This window comes from Apium graveolens, chromosome 11 (genome assembly GCF_009905375.1).
Source record: "Apium graveolens cultivar Ventura chromosome 11, ASM990537v1, whole genome shotgun sequence".
Classification (NCBI taxonomy): Eukaryota; Viridiplantae; Streptophyta; class Magnoliopsida; order Apiales; family Apiaceae; genus Apium; species Apium graveolens.
The window spans coordinates 140,650,575-140,676,056 of NC_133657.1; the positions used below are offsets into that span (position 1 = coordinate 140,650,575).

Consider the following 25,482-nt stretch of genomic DNA (forward strand, 5'->3'; position numbering starts at 1 on the left):
ATTTCCAACATTGACCAGGAGTTGATTTGGGTAGTTGGAGATATTCATAGTCACATTTAAAATCAAATCAGTATATATACCCTCCTGAATGAATGTCCCATACTTTAATTGATGTTTTAGCAGTTGACCAAATACCACAAATTTTAAACTCAAAGAAGGTTGGTTAACTGGAAATCGTAATCCTCACTCCTATGACTATAGGAGTATAGATGACTACAGTGTAAACGGCTAAAATGAAACCGTTACTCTAGACCTTGCATAAAGAAATAGAAAGAGTTGAAAACAACAGAAACACTTCCCCAAGCAAAACTGTAGTCCACCAGTACCTATTTGCCCGATATTCACTCAAGCAGTGCAAGATATCATTTAATTGAGAAATCAAGATAATTGACTACAAACATCAGGTGAAGACCAGCCACCACTAGTAAACCCTAATATCATGATCATTTGATAGGTATGAATATTCAAATAGGACAACATCTAAGAAGAGTAAGAAGGTCGTGCCATAGTGAAGAACTCATTACTCTAGATATATGTATGCAAAGTTTCCAAAGGATAGTAGAACAATCTTGTACTCCATGCTACTAATCTATTGAAAAACAGTAGGCATGCAAGAGAGCATCTGAAATATTTTGAAAAATCTAACTGAAGTAGATGGATATCTGAGGAATGTCAATATCATTGTCATCGTCGTCCTCGCAGGCTACCACAACATCAAAGTGTCGACGGTAAGGTGGGAGCTCCATTTTTGCCACTTCCCTTGCCAAATCCACAACCTTCTTATCCATTCGATCTTTGTGACGAGGAAACATGCTGTTATAGAGAAGACAACTTCCACATGAAATGCTATAGGCATTCAGACCCTTATCCGATAGCCATTTAAGAAGCTCCCTCAATGTTGGATTCCCATCAACGATCCACCTGTCCCACACAGTCCACTTCATGTCCCGGTGGTTAAAGACTTTAGGGGGGACTGGCTCAGCAATTGAAAACAAAGGTAGAGCCAAGTTTGCAAATGTGTTCCTATAGTCTTCCACTGTGTGCCCTCCATTCAGAACCTTGTAAAGCTCAAGGCAAACAAGACCTGTAGCCATCGCGGTGGAGGTTGCAATTGCAGGGATGATCCTTCCAGCAATAAATTTAGCTTTCAGCTTATCAACTTCAGGAATGCTATAATTTCTCGCCCTCATGTTGGCCAATGCAGCAATCATATCCATGTGGTGGTTAGTATCATCATCCTGAAAATGTCAAAAGGAAATTGTTATGTAAATTAACCAACTTGACTCATTCTCAGTCGCATCTTGCTAAAGTGAACTATTTACTTTTGAAGTTTTAATGATAAATATACCCTCTTCATTGCATACTAAACTATGATAAACACGACAAATAATTCCAAACTATAAAACACACTCTTATACTTAAAGGAGAGACCTTTTCAAACTGAATTGGTTTCATCTTAAACCCTGATGACAAACTCTTTCGACACTGCTCTAGCTTCATGATCAGTTCATTGATAACTGCACTGTCATCTATAGAAGAAGCAGAGAGGTTTGTGGCTTTCTCATCTGTTTCAATTTTGACACCTTTCTTTGGTTGAAATTCAGGAACCATCACTCTATCAACAGCTTCTGCCAATGCTTTGGGCTGCACGGCCCAATCAGGAATAGGAATGCCAAACGTCTCAGCTCGTAAAATGGAAGCAGCCATGACAAAATGCAAGTGAGTTGGATCAGAAGTAGTAAACTGCAGTGGTTGGGGAAACCGTTTAGGAGCTGACCAAAATGGAGCTCCAGTACTTGTTGAGGCATCTTCTGGAAAAGTAAAAATCAGCTGCTTTACACGGTTGGAGAAATAGTCTTCAAACCTGATGCCAAGAAACAATGTAAAAACAATGCAAACATAGGAGAGCAGCTTTTACATGAGGGAAAATATTGAAAACCTAAACAAAGCTGAACCTTATGCGTGCCCATGTAATGCAGTCCTGGAATGCGTCACATCTGTCCTTATCAAGGCACTCGAGAACACGTTCCAACTTGTCCCTGGCCTGAGCATCACCTGCATTCACTATAGCAGTGGTATATTCAGTTGTATTGAAAAGATAGGCATTTACTTCAGCAGGTGTTTTCTCTAGCAGGCCTTCGAACTCGGACCTGGCCCATGTCAGACAATGGTCAATGTTGTGAGGAAATGAGTGCACTGTACACATAGGTGCCTGTTTCTCTGGTGGATCTCTCGAGGCACCATAATTCTCTGTCAGATGAGGAATAACCATCTGAGTGTTACACTTGGCCCCCAAAGTTCCAGATTCCAAAAGTGGCTTTTGGAAATACAAGCATCTTTGATCAACATACAACCTAGCATTGACATTGTCAAGGGCATTCACAACTACACTCAGATTTTCCCAGTAGGCATCGTCAAAGACATTTTCAGTTTCGGGTCCCACACGATTCTGCAAAGCTTCAATATGTAGAGCAGGATTTATAAATGCAGCAGCAGTAGCAGCGACAGTTGATTTTGCCTGCCCAATATTCCAGTCACGAAACAGAAACTGCCTACTCAAATTACTCTTCTCTATTACATCATCATCGGTGACTGTTAGTTTTCCTTGTTTTCCGCAAGAAACACCCATCAAAGCCAAGTTTTTTAAAAACTCACAGCCCAATGCACCAGATCCAACAACAAAAACTTGAGCATCTTCGAGTTTCTTTTGCAGTTTGGCCCCTAAGACAGATATTTGTGCATCATAACGGCTATTCAGTGGTTGAAATTCACTATTTTCCAGTGGTTCAGTAGGAAGTGATTCAACCGAGTCAAAGTAGAAGAACTGTCAGAAAATAGCAGAAACACAACAGTAAAAAAACAAATTAAATATTACAAAATGAGAAATGCAATGAATAAGGTGCCAACAGATTACTAATATAATGGTACAGACCCAAAAAATAGATCTAACGTACACGTATGGTAATAAAACCATATCTACCCAATATCAAAAGTTAAAAGTATAAATGAAGCAATTAAGATAACCTGAAAAAGTGGATGAAACTTTCCCGAACATGCCTTCATAACCTCCTGACCAACAATTCCACCAAACATAGCCGCCATGGGATTCAGAACAGCACGAGCACCGAAAGAAAACTGTCGCAGAAGTTTTGGATTAATATTGTCTACTTTCCCATCCCCAAAGCCCTCATTAAGGGTACCAGCCATGGATATGAGCTTCTGAGCATCTTCTTCAGAACCAGCAACTGGAAAGCGTCCTACTTCAGATACAAACTTGTCGAGAGCTTGAAAAGCCAAGTGCAAAAGTGGTGGCCGGTCAAATTTGGAGAAATCACTCAGAAGATATTCTCCTGGATCTTTAAGTGCTTCCTTCAATGGCTTGAAATTCAAGACCTTGGGCTGCTTCACCTGAGTTACAATACCTCCTCTCTCATACTGTCCAAAATTTGTTGTGTCCTCTTCAAGGTTGAAAGAGTAGGGTCTTGCATTAATTATCTTTCGAGGCTTTCCATCATTGAGTTCTGTCATTCCTTTAACCTCTGAGAACACAACAAGGTCTCCATCCTGGAATTCTAGTCTTTCATCATCGACACATGATATAAGAGCAGGTTTATCGTTACTGATAGATGCAATAATGCCAGTGTGAGGTTCCTCTCCATCAACATCAAACACGGTAAACTCTGGGCCAAAATCACAGAACACATTACCAAATAGACCTCTCACTTCGGTCTTTATGAATGCAATAGGAGGTAGATGAGTATGACAGTAATCATTGAATTCAATTGCATCCTCCAAGTTGGAATCAGTAAAAACAACAGCCTGCTAGTCATTAAAAATAGTATTACTTCCAAAGTTATGAAGTAATTTTTTTCTTAATAATACACAAAATTTTACATTTATCAAATGCCTGGAGTGAATTTTACAATACATGTAAAGTTGAAATTACTACTGTAACACGTCATCATTCAACAGTCATCCTATGCAACCATCAAATACAGAGAGTTCTATGCACATAGATTTTAGATAAATTTTATCCATTAAAACGAACTTGACAGTGCAGAAGTTTGTATAGGCTGAAAAGGTAAGTTACTTCAAACAAGGTTTGTAAAATGTGAACTTGGTAATTTGTTTGACCTTGCAGATGACTGAATTGAAAATTACAAGGAGTCGACCATCACCCACGGAATAGATTATGTCGGCCACACTGTTTTGTAATTTGAATAGGGAGATGTAATATGGTAAGATCACGTTTACATTCACATTAAGGCTTGACATAGTATATAGGAGTACTACCAAGTACCTAGAATAGCACAAACAAAAACCCAACATTATGTAAATCAGAACATAAAAAAATCTTGAAATTATAAAATACAATGCCTGTGCTTGCTAGCAAACTCTATATGGTTACTAAATTAATCTAACAATCAATAAAACTTACTGAAAACTCGCTAAATTCCATTTAAATGTTTTTCCTAAGAATGTGCTGCTATTTCAGGCCAGAGGCCCACAGCATAGCATGAAACTGATATAATATATTTTTCAAATCATCTTGTGCTTATTATGCAGTAGCATTACTAGTGTCCAAACCTTAACATAGTTCTCCTCTACAGAGTAATTACACTTCCACTTGCAAATTCCACTAAAACAAGGTGTGATCTTTTGGTTTGATCCTTCAAATATCTTAATAAAATATTAAAATCAATTAACCATATGCAAAATCTCACAATTTTGGACCAACCAGCTGTTATAAACTAAAAGTATCCAGGCACCAGTTTATTAAGATGATACGCAATATCCATCCTTCAACTAAGATCTTCCGAGAAGTGATAGTAAGGTTTGTACAAATAGGTGATCTAGCTTGACATGTTTTACTAGCCATTCATTAAAATTGAATATTCATTTGCATTTGTGGCCTGAATCATCAATGTTTAAGCTATATTTTGATTACTCTTCTTCAGTATCAGTTACAAAGGTTGTATTTCTAAATAAGAGAAAGATGAGAACACGAGTAATGATAAAAGACAATTACACTCGATAAATAAAACTTGAAGTAATGCTTGATTATTTGATTTTATACATTTGTCTCTAGCAAAGCACTGTAAAGGCATTTCTCTTTACTAAAGATAAAATCCAGAGCAGAAGCAGCTATTTTAGTACTTGGACGTGACAACATCAGGTCACTATCAAAACTAAGTTCAATGAAGCACAAAGCATCAGTATCTGATCTCTTAAGAGTTAAGATTCTTCTACAAGACAGGAGCTAATACTTTTTCTTAATGACAAAGGCTTCTGTCGATACACAAAACAGTCAGAGGACTTCTGCTCAACGTAAAAATAAATTATCTTCACAACAGAGGCAACTATTAGGTTCTATAACTAGAAGATGTACTGGAATCCATTCGTGTCAATATATCAATACCTAATTATTCACAAGACCGTCTACACAATAGGAAATTTTAATATTTCATCATAACTACATCCAATAAGCAAGTTATATTTGACAAACTAGTTCAGTCACTTAAAATAATTACAGTTAAGAAACATCTTTAAGGTTGAAAAAACAACAAAGCTCATTTTCCATATATTCAAGAAAAATAAGAAATAACAAAGATATATTGTTTAGGTAAATATTGTCCAACATTTAACCTACAGATACAAATAATTCCAATTAATGAACTGTCAATTGCTCTTCAAAAAAGTTACCTGAAAGTCGGAGAGTTGCTCTTTAGTCAATTTATCAGTCAAAGTTGTAACGACAACGGCATTGTTAAGCTCCTGCAGCTTTTGAACAGAAGCAAGCGCCCTGTTCTTACCAACATCATTCTCTGTGAAAATAAAATTGCTAGACAAATCCCACAATTCAACATTGCCTTCATCATGCAAAGTCACTGACTTGACACCAGCAAGTATGAGATTCTTTGCTGCAAGAGATTTAAAGGAGACATTAAAGTTAACCATCTTATCCTCTTTCCGTTAAATAACAAGAAAATTATATAGCCTGTAAAAATAAATAATAAATCAAATCAAACTGAAATGATATTCATCCGAAAAAAAAAGTCTCAGAAATTTTTTCAGTAGGATATAGTAAACATACTCTAATAGCAACACAGGACCCGTAATCATGACACGTTGCACCATCACACAAACCTCCAAGTCATAGATAACAAAACTCAAAACCATACCACAATAATCTCCATTTAAACAATTGTCAGAACTCAGAAGTATAATAAGGATACACATCTCCATTAATACAATTGTCAGAAGTATAATAAGGACACATTATCTCCATTAAAGCAACTGTCAGAAGTATATTAAGGATACATTCATACAGTCAGATTTGAGCACCTAAAGGTAAATTCAATTGAAGTCTCGGCCCTAACCCACTGTTAACATAAACAATAACAACTGAAGTTTTGTTTTTTGTTGCAACTAAAAAAACACAAGGCAACATTCAACTACTACACCTCAAGGGGGACAATGAAGTTGAACACTATTAAGTTCATAAAATTCCTACAAAATGAGGACAACTGACATTAGCTAATTTATGAAAGTAAATGAAATGTTCCAAAACGTAGATACCACATGGTCAAAAACCCAATACAGTTTTGTTATGACATCCGTTCAAGCAATTCAACCATCAGTCACATGATAAGAATAAATTTATAAAAATAACAATGAGTAAACAAAAATAAATACAATTCAAATCTTTGCCATAACTTTAATAGCATACACTATGAACAAACAATCCATCTTAGGAAACAGCTTGTTTTAACTACTAAAACGGAAGTATACTAACATCACAACATAACAGCACTCAAGGCAAATAAGTTCAGCTACTAGAACTTACAGTTAAAAAAATACAGTTGAGCCCAAAGATTCAAAAAAAAATATCAATGTAATAAAATATGAATGCTATTAACCACCTCCTGAACAAAATGCATACCTATTTCAGCACCAAGACCATTCATGCCTGAAACAAGCACATTTGAAGCAAACAGACGCCTCATTGTCTCTCGTCCATACACAGCAAGCTGCCTACTATGAAGATCCTCATCAATCTCCTGTTGATTTCCATCATCCATTGTTACACTCGGTTTGTTAACGCTACTGCCTCCTCCTGTGTTACTGCCTTTGCCATTCTCCATACCTCCGTCCCCGCTCTTTGTTGTAGTTGTGTTAGTGCACGAAAACAAACAGGCCTTCTTAAGTAAACTATCTGATTCACTACCAGCGTTGACGTTATCACCGCCTACAACTGCTGCTTCAACCGGTCTCTTTCTAGGAAGCATATAGTGCAACAAACTGTTCAAATCACCATCAAAACAACAAGATATCATAATAGCATACATAAAATGCATATCAGACTTACAAATTAACACCAAAAACCAAAACCTAGCTTCGACAATCACAATTATAAACTAATTACATGTTTTTATATAATTGCATTTGTACTAATAACTACTCAAAACACCACAAATCACCATTCGATAACACATTATCACAATTGCACAGACGCACCAACGCACACACAGATATAAGATCAGACTATGAATCAACACAGTAAACCTAAACCGAACTTCAATATAGGCAGTGATAAGACACTTGTTACACATGTACACACTTGTTAGCAAGTGAAGCATATCAAAGTTCAATAAATTATTAAAAACACCAGATATCACCTTCGAAACAACACAAAATCACCTTCGCATACGAAAATGAAGATCAGACTACTAATTAACAAGATAAAACAAAACCTAAGTTCGATAATTGTAATTAGACACTTCGTCTATATTTGTACTAATACACACTTCTATTAATACACTCATAAACTTATAAACAAATCATATAGTTAAACAAACTACTAAAAACACCACAAATCACCATCAAAACAACACAAAATCATTTACTCATACGAAAAATGAAGATCGGACTACTAATTAACAAGATAAAACAATAACTAAGTTCGAAAATTACAATTACACACTTCTTCTATACTCGTACTACTACACACTTCAGTCATTACACTCATAAACTTATAAGCAAAGCATACAGTTCAATAAACTACTAAAATTCTAAAAACACCACAAATCCACATCAAAACAACACAAAATCATTTTCGCATACAAAAAATGATCATGCTACTAATTAACACGGACACGATAAACCAAAACCTAGGTTCAATAATCACATTAAGACACTTCTTCTATATTCATAGTCATACTAACACACACTTCTGTTAATACACACATAAACTTGTAAGTAGAGCATATAGTTCAATACTAAATCACCATCAAAACAGCACAAAATCACAATCGTCCACATAAAATAAGATCAGACTGCTAATAAACACAATAAACCTAATCCTAGCTCCGATAATCGCGGTTATATACACATATACACACAGTACAGCTCAACCTAGCTTTGATATTTGCAATTAGACACTTCATACACTCATACCAAGGCACACTTCTGTTAATACACACATAAACTTGTAAGTAGGCATATACTTCAATAAACTACTAAATTACTATCAAACAGCACATAATCACAATTGCAGACATAAAAATAAGGATCGGACTGCTACGAAACACAATAACCTAATCCTAGCTACGATATTCGCGATTAGATACACATATAAACACAGTACAGCTCAACCTAGCTTCAATAATTGCAATTAGACACTTCATATACTCATACTATGGCACACTTCTGTTAATACACACACAAACTTGTAAATAAAACATATAGTTCAATAAACTAATAAATCACCATCAAAACAACAAAAAATCACAATCGCACTTACAAAAATGAAGAACAGACTGCTAATTATCAAAATAAACGCGATTAGATACACAGATACGCACAGTATAGCTCAACCTAGCTTCGATAATCGCGATTAGATACTTGAAATAAACATACACGCACTTATGTTGATATATACATACATGTTTGTATATGAAATAGATAGAGGATGAGAAACGTACCGATCGGAGCTGCGAAGAGTAAGAGGAGAGAGATTGAGAGAGAGAAATTAGGGCGAGATGAAATAAAAGAAGCGGAGAGAGATGAGGAGAGGAGGTATTTATAGATGAATTTGGTTCGGGTCTAGGGTTTTGGGCCATAGTTATATGGAGTATTGTGTGTTCATTTTTAGAGAGAGAAAGGCCGAGAAAGGGAAAGTTCCAGAAGATGGGGAGAGAGAAAGTAGTGTGGTGGACTGTTTAGGTGAGATGGGAAGGGAAATGTTTGTACCGGCTGTAAATTACTTGCCTAATTTCGAAAACTAATACTAATTTTTTAAGATTAAATAATAATTACAAATATGTTAGAAATATATTATGATAACTATATAATAGATATGTGAGAAAGAGAGAGATTAAAAAGAGAATATTGTATTCATTCAAGTGTGTATCTTACAAGATGAGACTTGAGTCCTATTTATAGGCTCACTAGAACATAGGTAGAGAAATCCAAATGCCAAATACATGAACATAGGTAGAGAAATCCAAAGGTCAAATACATGAACATAGGTAGAGAAATTCAAAGGCCAAATACATGAACTTGAAAAACCAAAAGTCAAGAGTTATGACTTTGGAAAGTCAAGAGGTTGTTCTGGAGTATTCTAGAGACATCCATATTCTAACACTCCACCTTGGATGTCCAATTTTCAATAATCGTGCCTCGTTAAAACCTTTCTAGGAAAAAACTCATTGGGAAAAAAATCCTAGTAAAGGAAAAAGAGTACATCGATTTTGAAAAGTTTATTTCAAGTTCTTAAGTCGACGCATGCCAATCTTATGTACCAAGCTTTCAAAAACTGATGGGGGTAGCGACTTCGTGAATAGATCTGCAAGGTTGTCTCTTGAGCGTATCTGTTGGACTTCAATTTCTCCATTTTCTTGAAGGTCATGTGTGAAGAAAAACTTGGGCGAGATATGTTTAGTATTATCGCCTTTGATACAACCTTTCTTTAGCTGCTCGATACATGCTGCATTATCTTCGAACATTACTGTTGGTGTCATGTCATGATGCATGCCACATGACTCCCGAATGTGCTGACATATTGATCTCAACCAGACACATTCTCGACTAGCTTCATGGATTGCAAGAATCTCTGCATGATTAGAAGAGGTAGCAACTAGAGATTGTTTTACAGATCGCCATGAGATGGTTGTATCCCCATAAGTGAACAAATAACCTGTCTGTGATCGAGCTTTATCTGGATCAAATAAATATCCTGCATCTGCATAACCCGTTAGCACTGCTTTGGATTTATTAGAATAAAATAAACTCATATCAGTTGTGCCTCGAAGGTACCGAAAAATATGTTTAACACCATACCAATGCCTCCAAGTTGGGGCGTTACTGTGTCTTGCTAATAGATTCACAGAATATGCTATATCGGGTCGTGTATTATTAGCAAGATACATAGCGCGCCTATAACACTGAGATAGGGTAATTCAGGGCCGAGTATCTCTTCATTTTCCTCCTTTGGTCGGAACACGTCATTTTTCTTATCAAGTGATCGAACGACCATTGGAGAGTTAAATGGATGTGATTTGTCCATGTAAAACCGTTTCAAGATCTTTTCTATGTATGATGATTGATGCACAAAAATTCCATTTGGAAGATGTTCAATTTGTAATCCAAGGCAAAGATTTGTTCTCCCAAGATCTTTCATTTCAAATTCTGCTTTTAAGTAATCAACTGTTTTCTGGAGCTCTTCAGGAGTTCCGATGATATTCAAATCATCAACATACACAGCCACTATAGAAAATGAAGATTCTGTTTTCTTTATAAAAATACATGGACAGATAGGGTCATTCTTGTAATTTTCCCTTAGTAAATATTCGCTTAACCTCTTATACCACATTCGACCAGATTGCTTTAATCCATATATGGATCTTTGTAACTTAATAGAATAAAGATCACGAGAGTATAATTTAGATGCTTCAGGCATTCGAAATCCTTCAGGAATCCTCATATAAATATCTTTCTCAAGGGAACCATACAAGTATGCTGTCACAAAATCCATTAATAGCATTTCTAATTTTTCAATAACTGTCTGGCTAATAAGATAACGAAAAGTTGTAGCATCCATTACAGGGGAATATGTTTCCTCATAATCTATGCCTGGTCTTTGTGAAAATCCTTGAGCAACTAAACGTGCTTTATATCTCACAATTTCATTTTTATCATTTCTTTTTCGCACAAATACCCATTTATAACCAACGGGTTTAGTCCCTTCAGGGGTTCGGACTACAGGTCCAAAAACTTCATGCTTGTTAAGTGAGCTCAATTCATTTTCAATTGCTTCTTTCCATTTTGGCCAATCTTCCCTACGTCGACATTCTTCGACAGATTTTGGTTCAAGATCCTCGTCTTCCATCATTATATCAAGCGCTACGTTATATGCAAAATTTTCATCGATGATGATGTTATTTCGGTTCCATTTCTTTCCCGTGACAACATAATTTATAGAGATCTCTTTTATTTCAACATTTTCAGGTACCTGGTCCTCTTCTGGGGTTTGGTTATTCATGTCACGGGTCTCTTCTGGGGTCTCTCCTTGAGATTTTATTTCATCTATTTGGGCATCATCATATTTTGCTCCTTTTCTTTTCCGAGGATTTTTATCTTTGGAACCGATTGGTCTACCTCGCTTCATGCGAGGTCTTGACTTATTTGCCTTGTTAGTCCCTTAACAATATAGCAAGAATTACAGAAGGGGGGTTGAATGGAATTCTTGAACCTTTTTCTTGAAATAAAAATGTTCAACTCGATTATGGATATATTTGTTTTGATTAGCACAATGCGGAATGTAAACTTGAATGAATCAAAACATAAGTAATTAAAAATAAGAGTCTTTAAAAACTTTCTGGTGGATTTAAACAATTCCACCAGAGATATATATAATATATCGAGAGGACTCTGTGTGCAGAAATGCTCACAGCTGCTTACGAAATAGAACTGCTGAGAATACAGGAAATGCTAAAGATTGTGCTTACAAAGATTTCTCTGTTTTTATGTTTCTCAGCTATCTCAGTTATTTTTCTATTTGCTACTCTCTTGGTTTATATATTACCAAGATTACAAAGTCAAAAGAACTGAACAAATATAAAATCTAACAGTCTTGATCTTTACTGCTTTTCGTCCTCTATTACCCAGTTAATGGGCTTCCACAGTGTGTTTGTATCCAACTCGACGACTGTGTGTCAGCTTTCACTGTTCAACTGATGTTTGAATCTTGATATGATCATCCGTCGACTTTCAGATCATCCGTCGATGACTTAATTGATCATCTGTCGACTGCTATGTTAAACATCCGTTGATAGTCATTTGATCCTCCGTCGAAGCTTTGTTAATCATCCGTCGGTAGCTATTTTGGCACTTGACTTCATTTCACTTATACAGAATTACAAGACATTGCTTATGTACAGTTAATCAACCTATTCTGCATATCTAATTAAAGTCAACATGACTTATATGCTACTACAGATTCTATACAAAGGTGTATACATCACTGTGCTACAAACTTATTATTACATAAGCTACTCACTCGATGGATAATAAGTTAATCATCCGTCGGGACTATAATGAGTTATCCGTCGGGACTAAAACTCTTATCCGTCGAGTGCTACATAATTTCACTAAGTAAAATCTACTTAGATATTTTGTTTAAGTGATCATCAAGTACACAACATATTCACAACAATCTCCCCCAATTTATGTCTACTAGAATTGTAGCCATAAATTAAGAGACACTTGATGATTACAAAACATCCTTAACATATATCTTTAAAGATAAGTAGATAAAACTGAAATTGCTTCAATTTAAACAAAATGTACAAGGTTTGGCTCACAGTCAGTTCAAGATGCTCCTCTAGCCTGAGCAGATTTTTCTAGTTTCTTGAAGGTCTGGATCTTCTTCCAAGCTTTCTGTTGTTTTCTTCAATTTGATTCTGGAGCTGCCTGTGGAATTCTAATTCATCAGATTCTGAGAGATCTAACATTTCTTGCATCTCCAAGAGAGTCTCATTGATAGAGATACTCAATTGGTCTTCTAATCTGAAGAATCTTCTCACACCCTTGTCATCCATGAATTCCATCAGCCAGTAGGGCCTTAGATGCACTCTTCTCCCTGTGTAAGGGATGATAAGAGTCTTGGGAAGTGCATCTTTGGCTCTAACACTCCTTAGCTCTTCAATCTTCTTCAATACTAATCTTCTTGCAGTTACATTGAACCCAAAGTTTTTCTTGAAGGATGAATAAACTTTGATCAACACAGCTTGGCTTTCTTGAAGTATCCTGTGAAGAGGCCACTGCATCTCCCTTCCTCCTTTGTACTTGAACACCAACCTTTCAGGTAGGTTTCTGTATGCATCAATTGCCCTTACCTCATCCAGCTCATCTAGATAAAGGTTTAGATCTGAGAATTCTTTGATGTCACATAAGTACAAGTAGTCTCCCCTGTTGACCTTGGGTTGAGCTTTGACTACTGACTTGGATTTGAGAGGTGACAACTTCACTTTCTTGACTGCCCTTGACTTTGTCCTTCTTGGCTTAGTAAGAATTGGCAAGTTGAAGTCAGGAATTGGTAATTTATCCTACTCTATTGGCTCATCCTTTGGCACAATAGGCTCTCCATGTATGTTCCTGTAGGGGTCCACCACCCTTATATTTTCAAATACCACAGAGGGCTTGGATGATTGAGTTTTAGCTTGAGTGGATTCCTTAGGAAATTGATCTTCCAATTCCTTGTCAATAACATCCAATTTCCTTTTTGTTCTTTTAGCCAGTTCTTTCTTTCTTGGGGATTTCTTCTGTTCTTCAATCTTCTTCTTTGATTCAGTAGCTTGAGATGGTTGAGAGGGAATTTGTTGAGAAGAATTCACAGCCTGTAGCTTGGCCAAGATAGCAAACTGTTCTTTTTTTTTGTTTAGACTTCTTTGCATCTAGAGCAACTTGCCTTTTTTCCTGCTTCAATCTGGCTTTTTCTTCTTTCTTTGCATGAGCAAATTGTGGATGTCCAGCTACCACACAAATTTCCTTCCCATTTCTGAATATCTTTGCAATTCTCTTTCTTGAGGCTGAATCAGCTGGATCTTTGTAGAAGACAATAGATCTTGACATAAGCTTCTTTTCATCAAGCTTGGGTGTCTCATACACAGTATCCATAGGGTTCTTCAAAGATGACTTTGGATAGTTTGCCCTTGGTTTAAGAATTATCTCAGCCTTTGTAGTCTTGATGCAGGAAGATTGTCCTTTCTCCAGATAGTTCATGCTCATCTCATTCACACTGATTGGCTTGACATGAGAGTGATGGATGGCTGACTGAACTGGTTCCTTGACTAATTCAAACTTTTTCTGTATGTCCTCATCAATCTTTTTCCAGTTGATCAGAGTCAACTTTCCTTTATCAGCATCTTTCAAATTTTCTGCTGCTGCATTGATAAGATTTATACCATCTGCAACTGGTGGCTTGGAGATAGTAATTGAAGGTACAATTACTTTGCTGATTTGAACTAGAAGATTCTCCCCCTCAGTTGGTCCTTTCTCCCCCTTACTTGATTCTCTCCCCCCCTTTTTGTTATTATCAAGTGGAGGAGTTAGGCCTTGTGCTTTAGCCAGTTGCATAAGAAGATTTGTCTGAGTCTGTTGATTTTGAAGAAGTAGAGCCACTGAATTCTCAATAACTTGAACTCTGTTCTCCAACTTGGCTATCTTCTTGTCAGAATCTGATTCTCTCCTTAATCTCAGTAATAGATCTTGCATGGTACCATATGGCATTACTGAATCCACCTTCTCAGAGTTATAGGTCTTCAAGTCAGCTATATCCCTTTTCAATTCATCCACACTGAGATTCTGTCTTAAATGCTGGATCTTCATTAGATGTAGAGAGTCCAGGTGAGCTTGAAGAACATCCTTGGTACCAGCATCTGAAGTTTCCTGAAGGGCCTGTTGAATAGCTATTACTTGTTTGACCAAAGACACCTCAAATTATCCTGGTGTAGATTCCTTTGCCCATGCCCATTCAGGTAAACTTTAAGCAGAACTTGGGCCTTCAGCTCCCCCTAAGTTCAAGCTTTCATCCAAAGAACCAGAGTCATCATCATCAGAATCTACTCCAAATTCTTCAGATGGCTCTCCAGCTTGAGAAGGCATTCTGTTCACAGCAGCTTTGTCTCTTTGAAGAGATTCTGTGGTGTGCACTAAATTCAAAGTCTGCTCTGCCTCCACATTGCTCTGAGCAGCCAACAATTGATAGGCTGAAACAGGGTGAGTAAAAGTGTCAGCATCCAAGGAAATGTTATCAATTACAGCTTTGTAATGTTGCCGAAATTGTCTTTCCTTTTCAGCATCATCCACAATCATTGACTCACTAGCAATGGCTGGTTCCATCCTTATTTCTCCAGTACCTGCCTTTCTCTCATATTCTCTCTTTTGTTGCATCAGGGTCTCACCCTGGCTCCCCACCCTCACACCCTCACCTTCACCTACTAAGGTGGGACTCCTCTCACTTACTTTTGCCAATCCTGAATGAATGGATTGCTGAGATTCACTCTTTTCCCCTCCTTTTGCCTGGGAGCAACCCAGCCTCTCACTCAATGCACTCTCCTCTCTCAGTCCTAAGAGTGATTGTATTACCACTAAATCTTCTGCACTTGAAATTATTGAAGTTTGAAGTTGTGCAGAGACACTCGACGGATAAGTGATATCCGTCGGGTGAGTGGTAAAACTATCCGACGGATAACTGCTGTTACGCTTATCCGTCGGGATACAATCACTACTCGACGGATGAGCAATATCCATCGAGAGAGTAGAAATGAATGAGGTGGGAAGAGAAACTATTGTTGACTCTGTGTTGATTGAAGTTATTTGAGGCACAGATGTCACAATAGAATCTGAAAGAATTGGCAAGTGAGCCAACAAATCATCTAAAAGATGATGCTCACTTGCACTAGATTTTGGCTTCCCCAACAGAGTTAAAGAAGGGGAATCAGGAATTGAAGTGTTTATCATGTCCACTTCCAGTGAGTTAGTTGGTGAGTATTGTGTTTCAGTGGCTTCTATAATGAGAGATTTTGGTTGTGACTCCACATTTATTGGAGCCACATCAATCTGAATTTGAGAAGGTACAGGGACTGTGTCTTTAGCACCAGTTTGCACTAAGTGTGTGCCCTGTGCATCCCAGTTGTTTTGGATTTCTTCTTTCTAGTGTAAGTTTGGGGTGAGCTTGTGTCCCTAACCCTCTTGGCCTGTTCTCTTGGATGAGAGCTTTGTTCAATAGCCACATCCTTTTGGGAGGATACATCTAGAAGTGAGCTTTTGTCCTTTTTAAGCACTGCAGTTTGTTGGGAAACTGCAGTGTGGCTAGGCTGGGATTCACTCAACTCTCCAACCTTATCCTTGGGGTTTCTTTGATGTTCACCCCTTCCCTCACCTATCTTACCCTCCTTCACACTCCCCTCTTTGGCTTTGGTAGATTTTTCAACTGGTACCTTTTGAGAGATACCAAAGGGGGTTTTCTTTGATTTGGATTTAGAAATTGCAGTTGTTTTAGCAGCTTTGGTAGGCAACTGTTTGGTCATTGTCATAGTTGCCATAACTATGCCTGAAGTCAAAGAAATAGAAGAGATTGGAATAGTTGAGGGTATGGATGAACTTACCTCACTTACCTTAGGTGTCAGCATTACAGGAAAATAGAACATTGGCACATCCCTGTGATGGTTGGCTGTGTTCAAGTCTGCAATGATTCTTCTCTCTTGAACCCAACAAGCTAATTTGTTGTTTGGGTTCTCAAGCACAATCTCTTGACAAAGATGGTTAGCCAAAAGCATAAAAAATATAGCATAGTAAACATTATTTCCTCTTTTGGCTAAGTCACCTAATTTAAAACCTAACTCATACACAATAAGGTCACTGAAATTGTAAAATTTATCTGTAACTAGCATGTATAGCATGTTAAGCATGGAAATGTTCACAGAATCAAAATTACTGATTTTTCCAGAAAAGACTTTAGTTACAACATCACACAAATAACTCCATTCCTTCCTAAGACCTAGTCTTCTAATCTCACTTAGCTTATTAGTAGGAAGTGCATAATGCATGGAATTAAGCATATTGATCAAATCAGTGTCAGTGTGTGGTGAAGTTACATTATTATCAGGAATCTTGAAACATGCTTTTATCACATCACTATTGATACAGAATTCATTACCTTTGATGGTCAGAGTGATGGTTTTGTCAGTAGAGTTGTAGATTGCTGTTGTCCACATCTCTTCAACAACTTCACAATAAATTGTGGGTGATTCCAGCATGGCAAAACTTAACTTGCAGTTCTTCACGAGGTCCATCATCTTGTGATAGTCCTCTGATTGCTGAATACCCTTATTGACCAAAGCAGTGAAGTTGTTCTTCTCATAGATGAACCCAGTCTGTGACATGATCTTTACTACGGGTGCGATTGTTAGAGAAGAAAAGCTTGAAGAGAAAGAGGATTTTTGCTTGAGAGAGAATGAAATAAACACAGTTGAATTTGAGAATGATAAAAGAAAATGATTAGAATGAAATAAGCTTTTATACTTTGCACAAAAACAACGGATAAAAATAATAAAGAGAAGTAAATTATCCAATAGAAATTGCCTAAATTAGCCGTTTTAAAATAAACTGTAAAAATTTCACCCATTATCCATCGTGTAATGCTTACAAACTGTAAGTATACTCGATGGATAATGTTCAGGAAATTAACGGTTAAGATTTAGACACTTCGACGGATGAGGATAAACTGTTATCCGTCGAGTTTTAAAAGATTCCAGAAAAATAATTGATTTTATTATTTACAATTTGTATATCGACGGATGACTCAACTCGATGGATAACGGTCATCCGTCGAGATGCAAATTTTGACTTAGCCAAAATTTCATCCAAGACTAAAAAATCAGTTAAATTTCTGGCTACTTTTTAACTTGCAAAATAGTTCAGATAAATTCAAGAGTAATTAAGCATACCTAACTCACTTACCAACCTAGAAAAGGTGGATTCATCTAGTGGCTTGGTAAAAATATCTGCAAGTTGCTTCTCACTTGGAACAAAATGTAACTCTACAGTACCATTCATTACATGTTCCCTTATGAAATGGTACTTGATGTCTATATGCTTTGTCTTTGAATGTTGCACTGGATTTTCAGTGATGGCAATTGCACTTATGTTGTCACAGAAAATAGGAATCCTTTCAACTTGCAAACCATAGTCTAGCAATTGTTTTTTTATCCATAAAATTTGTGCACAGCAACTGCCAGCAGCAATATATTCAGCTTCAGCTGTAGAAGTAGAAACTGAATTTTGCTTTTTACTGAACCAGGACACAAGCTTGTCTCCTAAAAATTGACAGGTTCCTGTTGTGCTTTTTCTATCAATTCTGCAACCTGCATAATCTGCATCTGAATAACCAGTTAGATCAAAACCAGAATCTCTAGGATACCAAATGCCAAATTTTGGTGTTCCTGTGAGATATCTGAAAATTCTCTTAATAGCTATCAAGTGAGACTCTCTAGGATCAGCCTGAAATCTAGCACACAAATATGTAGCAAACATTATATCTGGCCTACTAGCTGTTAAGTACATAAGTGAGCCAACCATGCCTCTATAACTTGAAATATCCACAGACTTTTCAGTAGTATTTAGTTCAAGCTTAGTTGCAGTAGCCATAGGAGTTTTTGCAGATGTGCAATCCATTAGATCAAACTTCTTTAAAAGATCAAAAATATATTTAGTTTGACTAATGAATATTCCATCACTAGCTTGCTTAACTTGTAAACCAAGAAAGTAAGTTAGTTCTCCCATCATACTCATTTCATACTTGCTTTGCATCAGTTTGGCAAACTTTTTACAAAGTTTCTCATCTGTAGAGCCAAAAATAATATCATCTACATAAATTTGAACAAGTATGCTAGAGCTATTAACATTTCTGAAAAATAAAGTTTTATCTACAGTACCTCTTGTGAAGTGATTTTCCAAAAGGAACTTTGATAAAGTGTCATACCAGGCTCTAGGTGGTTGCTTCAGTCCATAAAGTGCTTTCAGTAGATAATAGACATACTCTGGGAAATTTGGATCTTCAAAGCCAGGAGGTTGACTTACATACACTTCTTCCTCCAAATCTCCATTCAAAAAGGCACTTTTGACATCCATTTGATAGACCTTGAAATTGGCATGGGTTGCATAGGCTAAGAAGATTCTGATGGCTTCAAGTCTTGCAACAGGAGCAAATGTTTCATCAAAATCTATCCCTTCTTGCTGACAATAGCCTTTAGCAACCAATCTTGCTTTGTTCCTTACTACTATGCCATTTTCATCCATCTTGTTTCTGAATACCCATTTGGTGTCTATTGGATTCTTTCCTGTAGGCTTGGGTACCAGCTTCCATACTTTATTCCTTTCAAATTGGTTTAGCTCCTCCTGCATAGCTAAAATCCAATCAGGATCTAACAAGGCTTCTTCTACCTTCTTTGGTTCTTCCTTAGACAGGAAGCTGTTATATAGACATTCTTCTTGAGTTGCTCTCCTGGTTTGAACTCTGGAAGAAACATCACCAATAATCAGTTCAAAGGGGTGATCTTTTGTCCATTTCCTTGGTTGAGGTAGATTAGCCCTAGACGAAGAGACCTCAATGTTTTCTTGATGTGTGATTGAGTTTTGATTGCTAGAAACTCCCCCTGAGTTTATGGATCTTTGATTTGAGATAGGGGTACTTTCTATGGGTGACCTGCCTTGACTTCCTGCTCCTTTTGATAACCCGACGGATGGTGAATTTTGAGTACTGACGGATGAGGCAGGTTGTCTTCCGACGGATAATACAGATTGCCTTCCGACGGATGAAGCATTATGTAACTCGACGGATGTTGAGTTTTGTGCTTCATTTGTGGTAGATTTGTCTGCATTATCCTTAGACACTGTTTCTTGATCACTCTCATCATCACTTTCATCACTGACCATCTCAACATTGTCGAATTTGAGGCTCTCATGGTAATCTCCATCTTTTAGTCCTTCAATCTTTTTGTCATCAAACACAACATGTATAGATTCAACAACAATGTTGGTTCTTAGATTGTAGACTCTATATGCTTTACCAACAGCATATCCAACAAAAATTCCTTCATCTGCTTTAGCATCAAACTTCCCATTTTGATCAGTTTGATTTCTCAGAATATAGCATTTACAGCCAAAGACATGAAGAAAGTTTAGAGTTGGCTTCTTGTTCTTGAACAATTGATAAGGTGTCATGCATCTTGCTTGATTAATCAGAGAGATGTTCTGAGTGTAGCATGCAGTGTTTACAGCTTCAGTCCAGAAATAAGTTGGTAATTTTGATTCTTCAAGCATTGTCCTTGCAGCTTCAATAAGAGATCTATTCTTTCTTTCCACTACTCCATTCTGTTGTGGAGTCCTTGTTGCTGAAAACTCATGCAAGATCCCATTTTCCTCATAAAATACTCTCATGACATAGTTCTTGAACTCAGTTCCATTGTCACTCCTGATTCTTCTAACTTTGAAATCAGGATGATTGTTAACTTGCCTTATGTGATTGATGATGATTTCACTAGCCTCATCTTTGGACTTTAGGAAATAGGTCCAAGAGAACTTTGAGAAATCATCTACAATTACTAGGCAAAATCTTTTCTTTGAAATTGACAATACATTGACTGGTCCAAACAAATCCATGTGAAGCAGTTGCAGAGGCTCTTCAATTGCTGAATCAAGTTTCTTCCTGAATGATGCTTTAATCTGCTTCCCTTTTTGGCAGGCATCACACAGTCCATCCTTTGTAAACTCCACCAGAGGAATGCCTCTAACTAGCTCTTTCTTTACCAGCTCATTCATGCTCTTGAAGTTCAAATGGGATAGCTTCTTGTGCCATAGCCAACTTTCATCTTGACTTGCTTTACTAAGAAGACAAGTTACAGATTCTGCTTTAGTTGAGTTGAAGTCAGCTAGGTACACATTTCCTCTTCTCACACCAGTGAGAACCACTTTGTTGTTTTGATTATTAATCACAACACAGGTTTCTTTGTTGAAGGTTATTGAGTTGCCTTTATCACAAAGCTGGCTGATACTCAACAGATTGTGTTTGAGACCATCCACTAAGGCAACCTCTTCAATGATGACATTGTCCTTTGAAATCAAGCCATATCCCACAGTATAACCTTTGCTGTCATCTCCAAAAGTGATACTTGGGCCAGCTCTCTCTTCAAACTCTGTGAGCAGGGTAGAATCACCAGTCATGTGTCTTGAACAACCACTATCCAAGTACCAAAGAATCCTTCTGTTTCCCTGCACACATCAAAATTAAATCAAGTTGATTTTGGTACCCAAGTTTCCTTGGGTCCTGCCTTGTTAGCTTTCTTCTTCTGTTTCTTAGGTCTTAACTCATTTGACTTAGGAATTTCAGATTCTTCCTTAGTCATTTGGGTTGGGCCTTTGAAACCACTAGATGCAATAGAATTATCATGCATGTTATGGCTAACAGGAAATGGCATGCTTGGTGCAAACATGTTATTCCAGTAAGGCATGCTAAATGGCATTTGAGGCATATTGTATGCAGCATAATATGGATTAGGTGCAAATGGCATATTAGCAAACTGTGCATTCATGTTCTGTGTAGGCATAGCATTAACAGGCATGGGAGGCACGACATTCATGTTAGAGAATTGAGGCTGAACAGACATGGGAGTAGGCATGGCAGATTTGCAATTAACAGACAAATGATTTACACTACCACACTTGACACAGATTTTTCTAGGAGCATATTTGTCAGGTGTGTAGTTATTGTGTTTGTTAATCCCTATTTTACCATTCCTATTGTTTTTCCTTTTAGTCTCTATTTTTACCTCTATCTTCTCAAGTCTGTCACTTAACTGTTTGACAGTCATGTGATCAACATTAGCCTTCTTCCCTTTCTTGGCTTGACTTGACTCTCCTGAAACAAAGTTCTTAGAAACAGACCCATACTTATCATTTAGCTTGGTTAATTTGGCTTTGCTAATGGGTTTGCTTACAGCCGATGGATGAGGATTTTTATCATTCGACGGATAACACTTTTTGTTATCCGACGGATAGTCCTCATCATCCGTCGAGTCTACATTTGTCAGCAACCCATCTACCAAAATATGTTCTAGTTTCTCCTTATTTTTTTTCCAGGATTCATCACAAAAAGACTCAATTCCTTGAACCTTGGTGATTTGAGCATGAACATCTCTAGATGTTTTCCATGCTTTAATCACCTCTTGTTCACGATCGAGCTGCTTCTTTAAAATTTCTTCCTTTTTCAAGGACTCAGTTAATTCCTCCTTGGCAATTCTACACTCAATTTTAGTTTTTCGAACTCAACAAAATGAGACTCAAGCACATTATTCCTCTCACTCAAAAACAAGTTGTTTTCTTTGATTTTAGCATTTTCTTTAGTGAGGGACTTAAGTGTAACACGCAAATGATACAATTCTGTAGACATGTCATTTATTGCATCATTACACTCAGCTTTAGATAAATGTGCAAGGTTTGTAGTGATTACCTGATTGCTTGAGGAACTTGTCTCTGTTTCATCAGACTTGGCCATAAGGGCTAGATTGACATAACTGACATCCTCATCTTCATCCAAACCATCAGCTGCCCAGTCATTCTCTTGTGTAATAAAAGCCCTTTCCTTCTGTTTGAGTAGATCAAAGTATTTTTGCTTATAATCCACAGACTCAAACCTTTTCTTACTGGAATTTGACTTTCTACACTCATTTGCAAAATGCCCTGCCAAGCCACATTGGAAACACTTGAATTTTGATTTATCCACCATGTTTCTATTTGGCTTGGCAGCTCCAAAGTTCTTCTTGAACTTGAGCTTGGCAAATCTTCTTAAAAGGAATGCTAGGTGCTCATCAATGTCCTCCATGTCATCTTGGCTCAATGAATCTTCACTTTCTGCAGCTAGCCCTTTACCCTTGCTTTCACAGGCCTTTGAAGTTGATTCCACAGCTTCCATCTTCACTTCCTTCTCCTTTTCCAGATCAGCAACTAGTGTAGTGGATCCTCCTTTCTTCTTTCCTCTCTCCATTCTTTCATCTTGCTCTATTTCAAGCTCATAGGTCTTCAGAATGTCATACAGTCTCTCCAAAGTAAACTCCTTATAATCTTGTGAGTTTCTCAATGAGACTGTCATTGGTTTCCATTCCTTTGGAAGAGATCTGAGAAATTTCAGATTGGAGTCTTTAGTCTGATAGACTCTTCTTCCATGCAATTTAAGAGCATTTAGTAGCTTTTGGAATCTACTAAAAATGTCAGTGAGTGACTCACTTTCTTCATTGTGAAAATGCTCATATTGCTGAATCAGGAGCTGCATTTTATTTTCTCTTACTTGCTCAGTACCATCACAGATTATCTGTATTGTGTCCCAAACTTCCTTGGCAGTCTTGCAGTTGATAATGTTATCAAACATGTCTGCATCCACACCATTGAACAAAATGTTCATGGCCTTTTTATCTTTCCTGACTTGTTCAATATCAGGATCAGACCATTCATGCCTTGGCTTTGGAACAGATGGTTCATTTCCTGTTGCAGCTCTCATTGGAACATGAGGGCCTCTTTCTATGCAGTCCACATAGGCCTCATTTTGAGAAAGCATATGAAGATGCATCTTTACCTTCCAATGATGGTAATTATCTTTATCAAGAAAAAGAATCTTGACTCCAACATCTTTCTTGTTCATCTTGCTGAATTGTTTTGATCTTTAAACTCTTTGTAGATTAGGAGCTTGCTCTGATACCAATTGTTAGTCCCTTAACAATATAGCAAGAATTACAAAAGGGGGGTTGAATGGAATTCTTGAACCTTTTTCTTGAAATAAAAATGTTCAACTCGATTATGGATATATTTGTTTTGATTAGCACAATGCGGAATGTAAACTTGAATGAATCAAAACATAAGTAATTAAAAACAAGAGTCTTTAAAAACTTTCTGGCGGATTTAAACAATTCCACCAGAGATATATAATATATCGAGAGGACTCTGTGTGCAGGAATGCTCACAGCTGCTTACAAAATAGAACTGCTGAGAATACAGGAAATGCTAAAGATTGTGCTTACAAAGATTTCTCTGTTTTTATGTTTCTCAGCTATCTCAGTTATTTTTCTATTTGCTACTCTCTTGGTTTATATATTACCAAGATTACAAAGTCAAAAGAACCGAACAAATATAAAATCTAACAGTCTTGATCTTTGCTGCTTTTCGTCCTCTATTACCCAGTTAATGGGCTTCCACAGTGTGTTTGTATCCAACTCGACGGCTGTGTGTCAGCTTTCACTGTTCAACTGATGTTTGAATCTTGATATGATCATCCGTCGACTTTCAGATCATCCGTCGATGACTTAATTGATCATCCGTCGACTGCTATGTTAAACATCCGTTGATAGTCATTTGATCATCCGTCGAAGCTTTGTTAATCATCCGTCAGTAGCTATTTTGGCACTTGACTTCATTTCACTTATACAGAATTACAAGACATTGCTTATGTACAGTTAATCAACCTATTCTGCATATCTAGTTAAAGTCAACATGACTTATATGCTACTACAGATTCTATACAAAGGTGCATACATCACTGTTTTACAAACTTATTATTACATAAGCTACTCACTCGATGGATAATAAGTTAATCATCCGTCGGGACTATAATGAGTTATCCGTCGGGACTAAAACTCTTATCTTTCGAGTGCTACATAATTTCACTAAGTAAAATCTACTTAGACATTTTGTTTAAGTGATCATCAAGTACACAACATATTCACAACATGCCTTGATAATTTGTCCTTCAGGGACTTCAATTTTTGCAGGAGCATTTGCAGCTGGTATGTGTGACTTAGTCACTCTATTGATATAATTGAATGCATCAGGCAATTGATTTGCTATGCCTTATAAATGGATTAGTCTTTGAACTTCTAGTTCACATTAGTTTGTACGAGGATCAAAAATGTTCAATGTTGGTGCATTCCATGTAATTTCTTTCTCCAGCTGCTTATTTTCTCCCCCTGATTTAGGGAAAATTTTAATCTCTCCCCCTAATTTTAAAAAAACATTTTCATCAAAATGACAGTCTGCAAATTTTGCAGTAAATAAATCACCTGTCATTGGTTCAAGATATTTGATTATTGAGGGAGATTCATAACCAACATATATTCCTAATTTTTTTTGAGGACCCATCTTTGTGCATTGTGGTGGGGCAATTGGGACATATACAGCACACCCAAATGTTCTAAGATGGGAAATATTAGGCTCTCTTCCGGAGGCCAATTGCAAGGGAGAGAATTTGTGATAGCTTGTAGGTCTGATGCGTATAAGTGCTGCTGCATGTAAAATGGCATGTCCCCAGACTGTAACTAGGAGGTTTGTTTTCATAATTAATGGTCTAGCAATCAATTGGAGTCTTTTAATAAATGA

General features: G+C 37.0%; 1 protein-coding gene across 1 annotated transcript; it reads right to left on the minus strand.

The window, feature by feature from the left end:
* Positions 1 to 340: 340 nt before the first annotated feature.
* Positions 341 to 9,220, minus strand: LOC141697270 (ubiquitin-activating enzyme E1 1-like). Its single transcript, XM_074501558.1, has 7 exons — positions 8,985 to 9,220; positions 6,944 to 7,302; positions 5,704 to 5,921; positions 3,025 to 3,819; positions 1,956 to 2,824; positions 1,432 to 1,864; positions 341 to 1,238 (listed from the first exon to the last, which is right to left on the minus strand). Exons 2-7 carry the CDS (start codon positions 7,287 to 7,289, stop codon positions 642 to 644), a joined length of 3,258 nt encoding a protein of 1,085 aa, XP_074357659.1. The 5' UTR covers positions 7,290 to 7,302; positions 8,985 to 9,220; the 3' UTR covers positions 341 to 641.
* Positions 9,221 to 25,482: the final 16,262 nt, after the last annotated feature.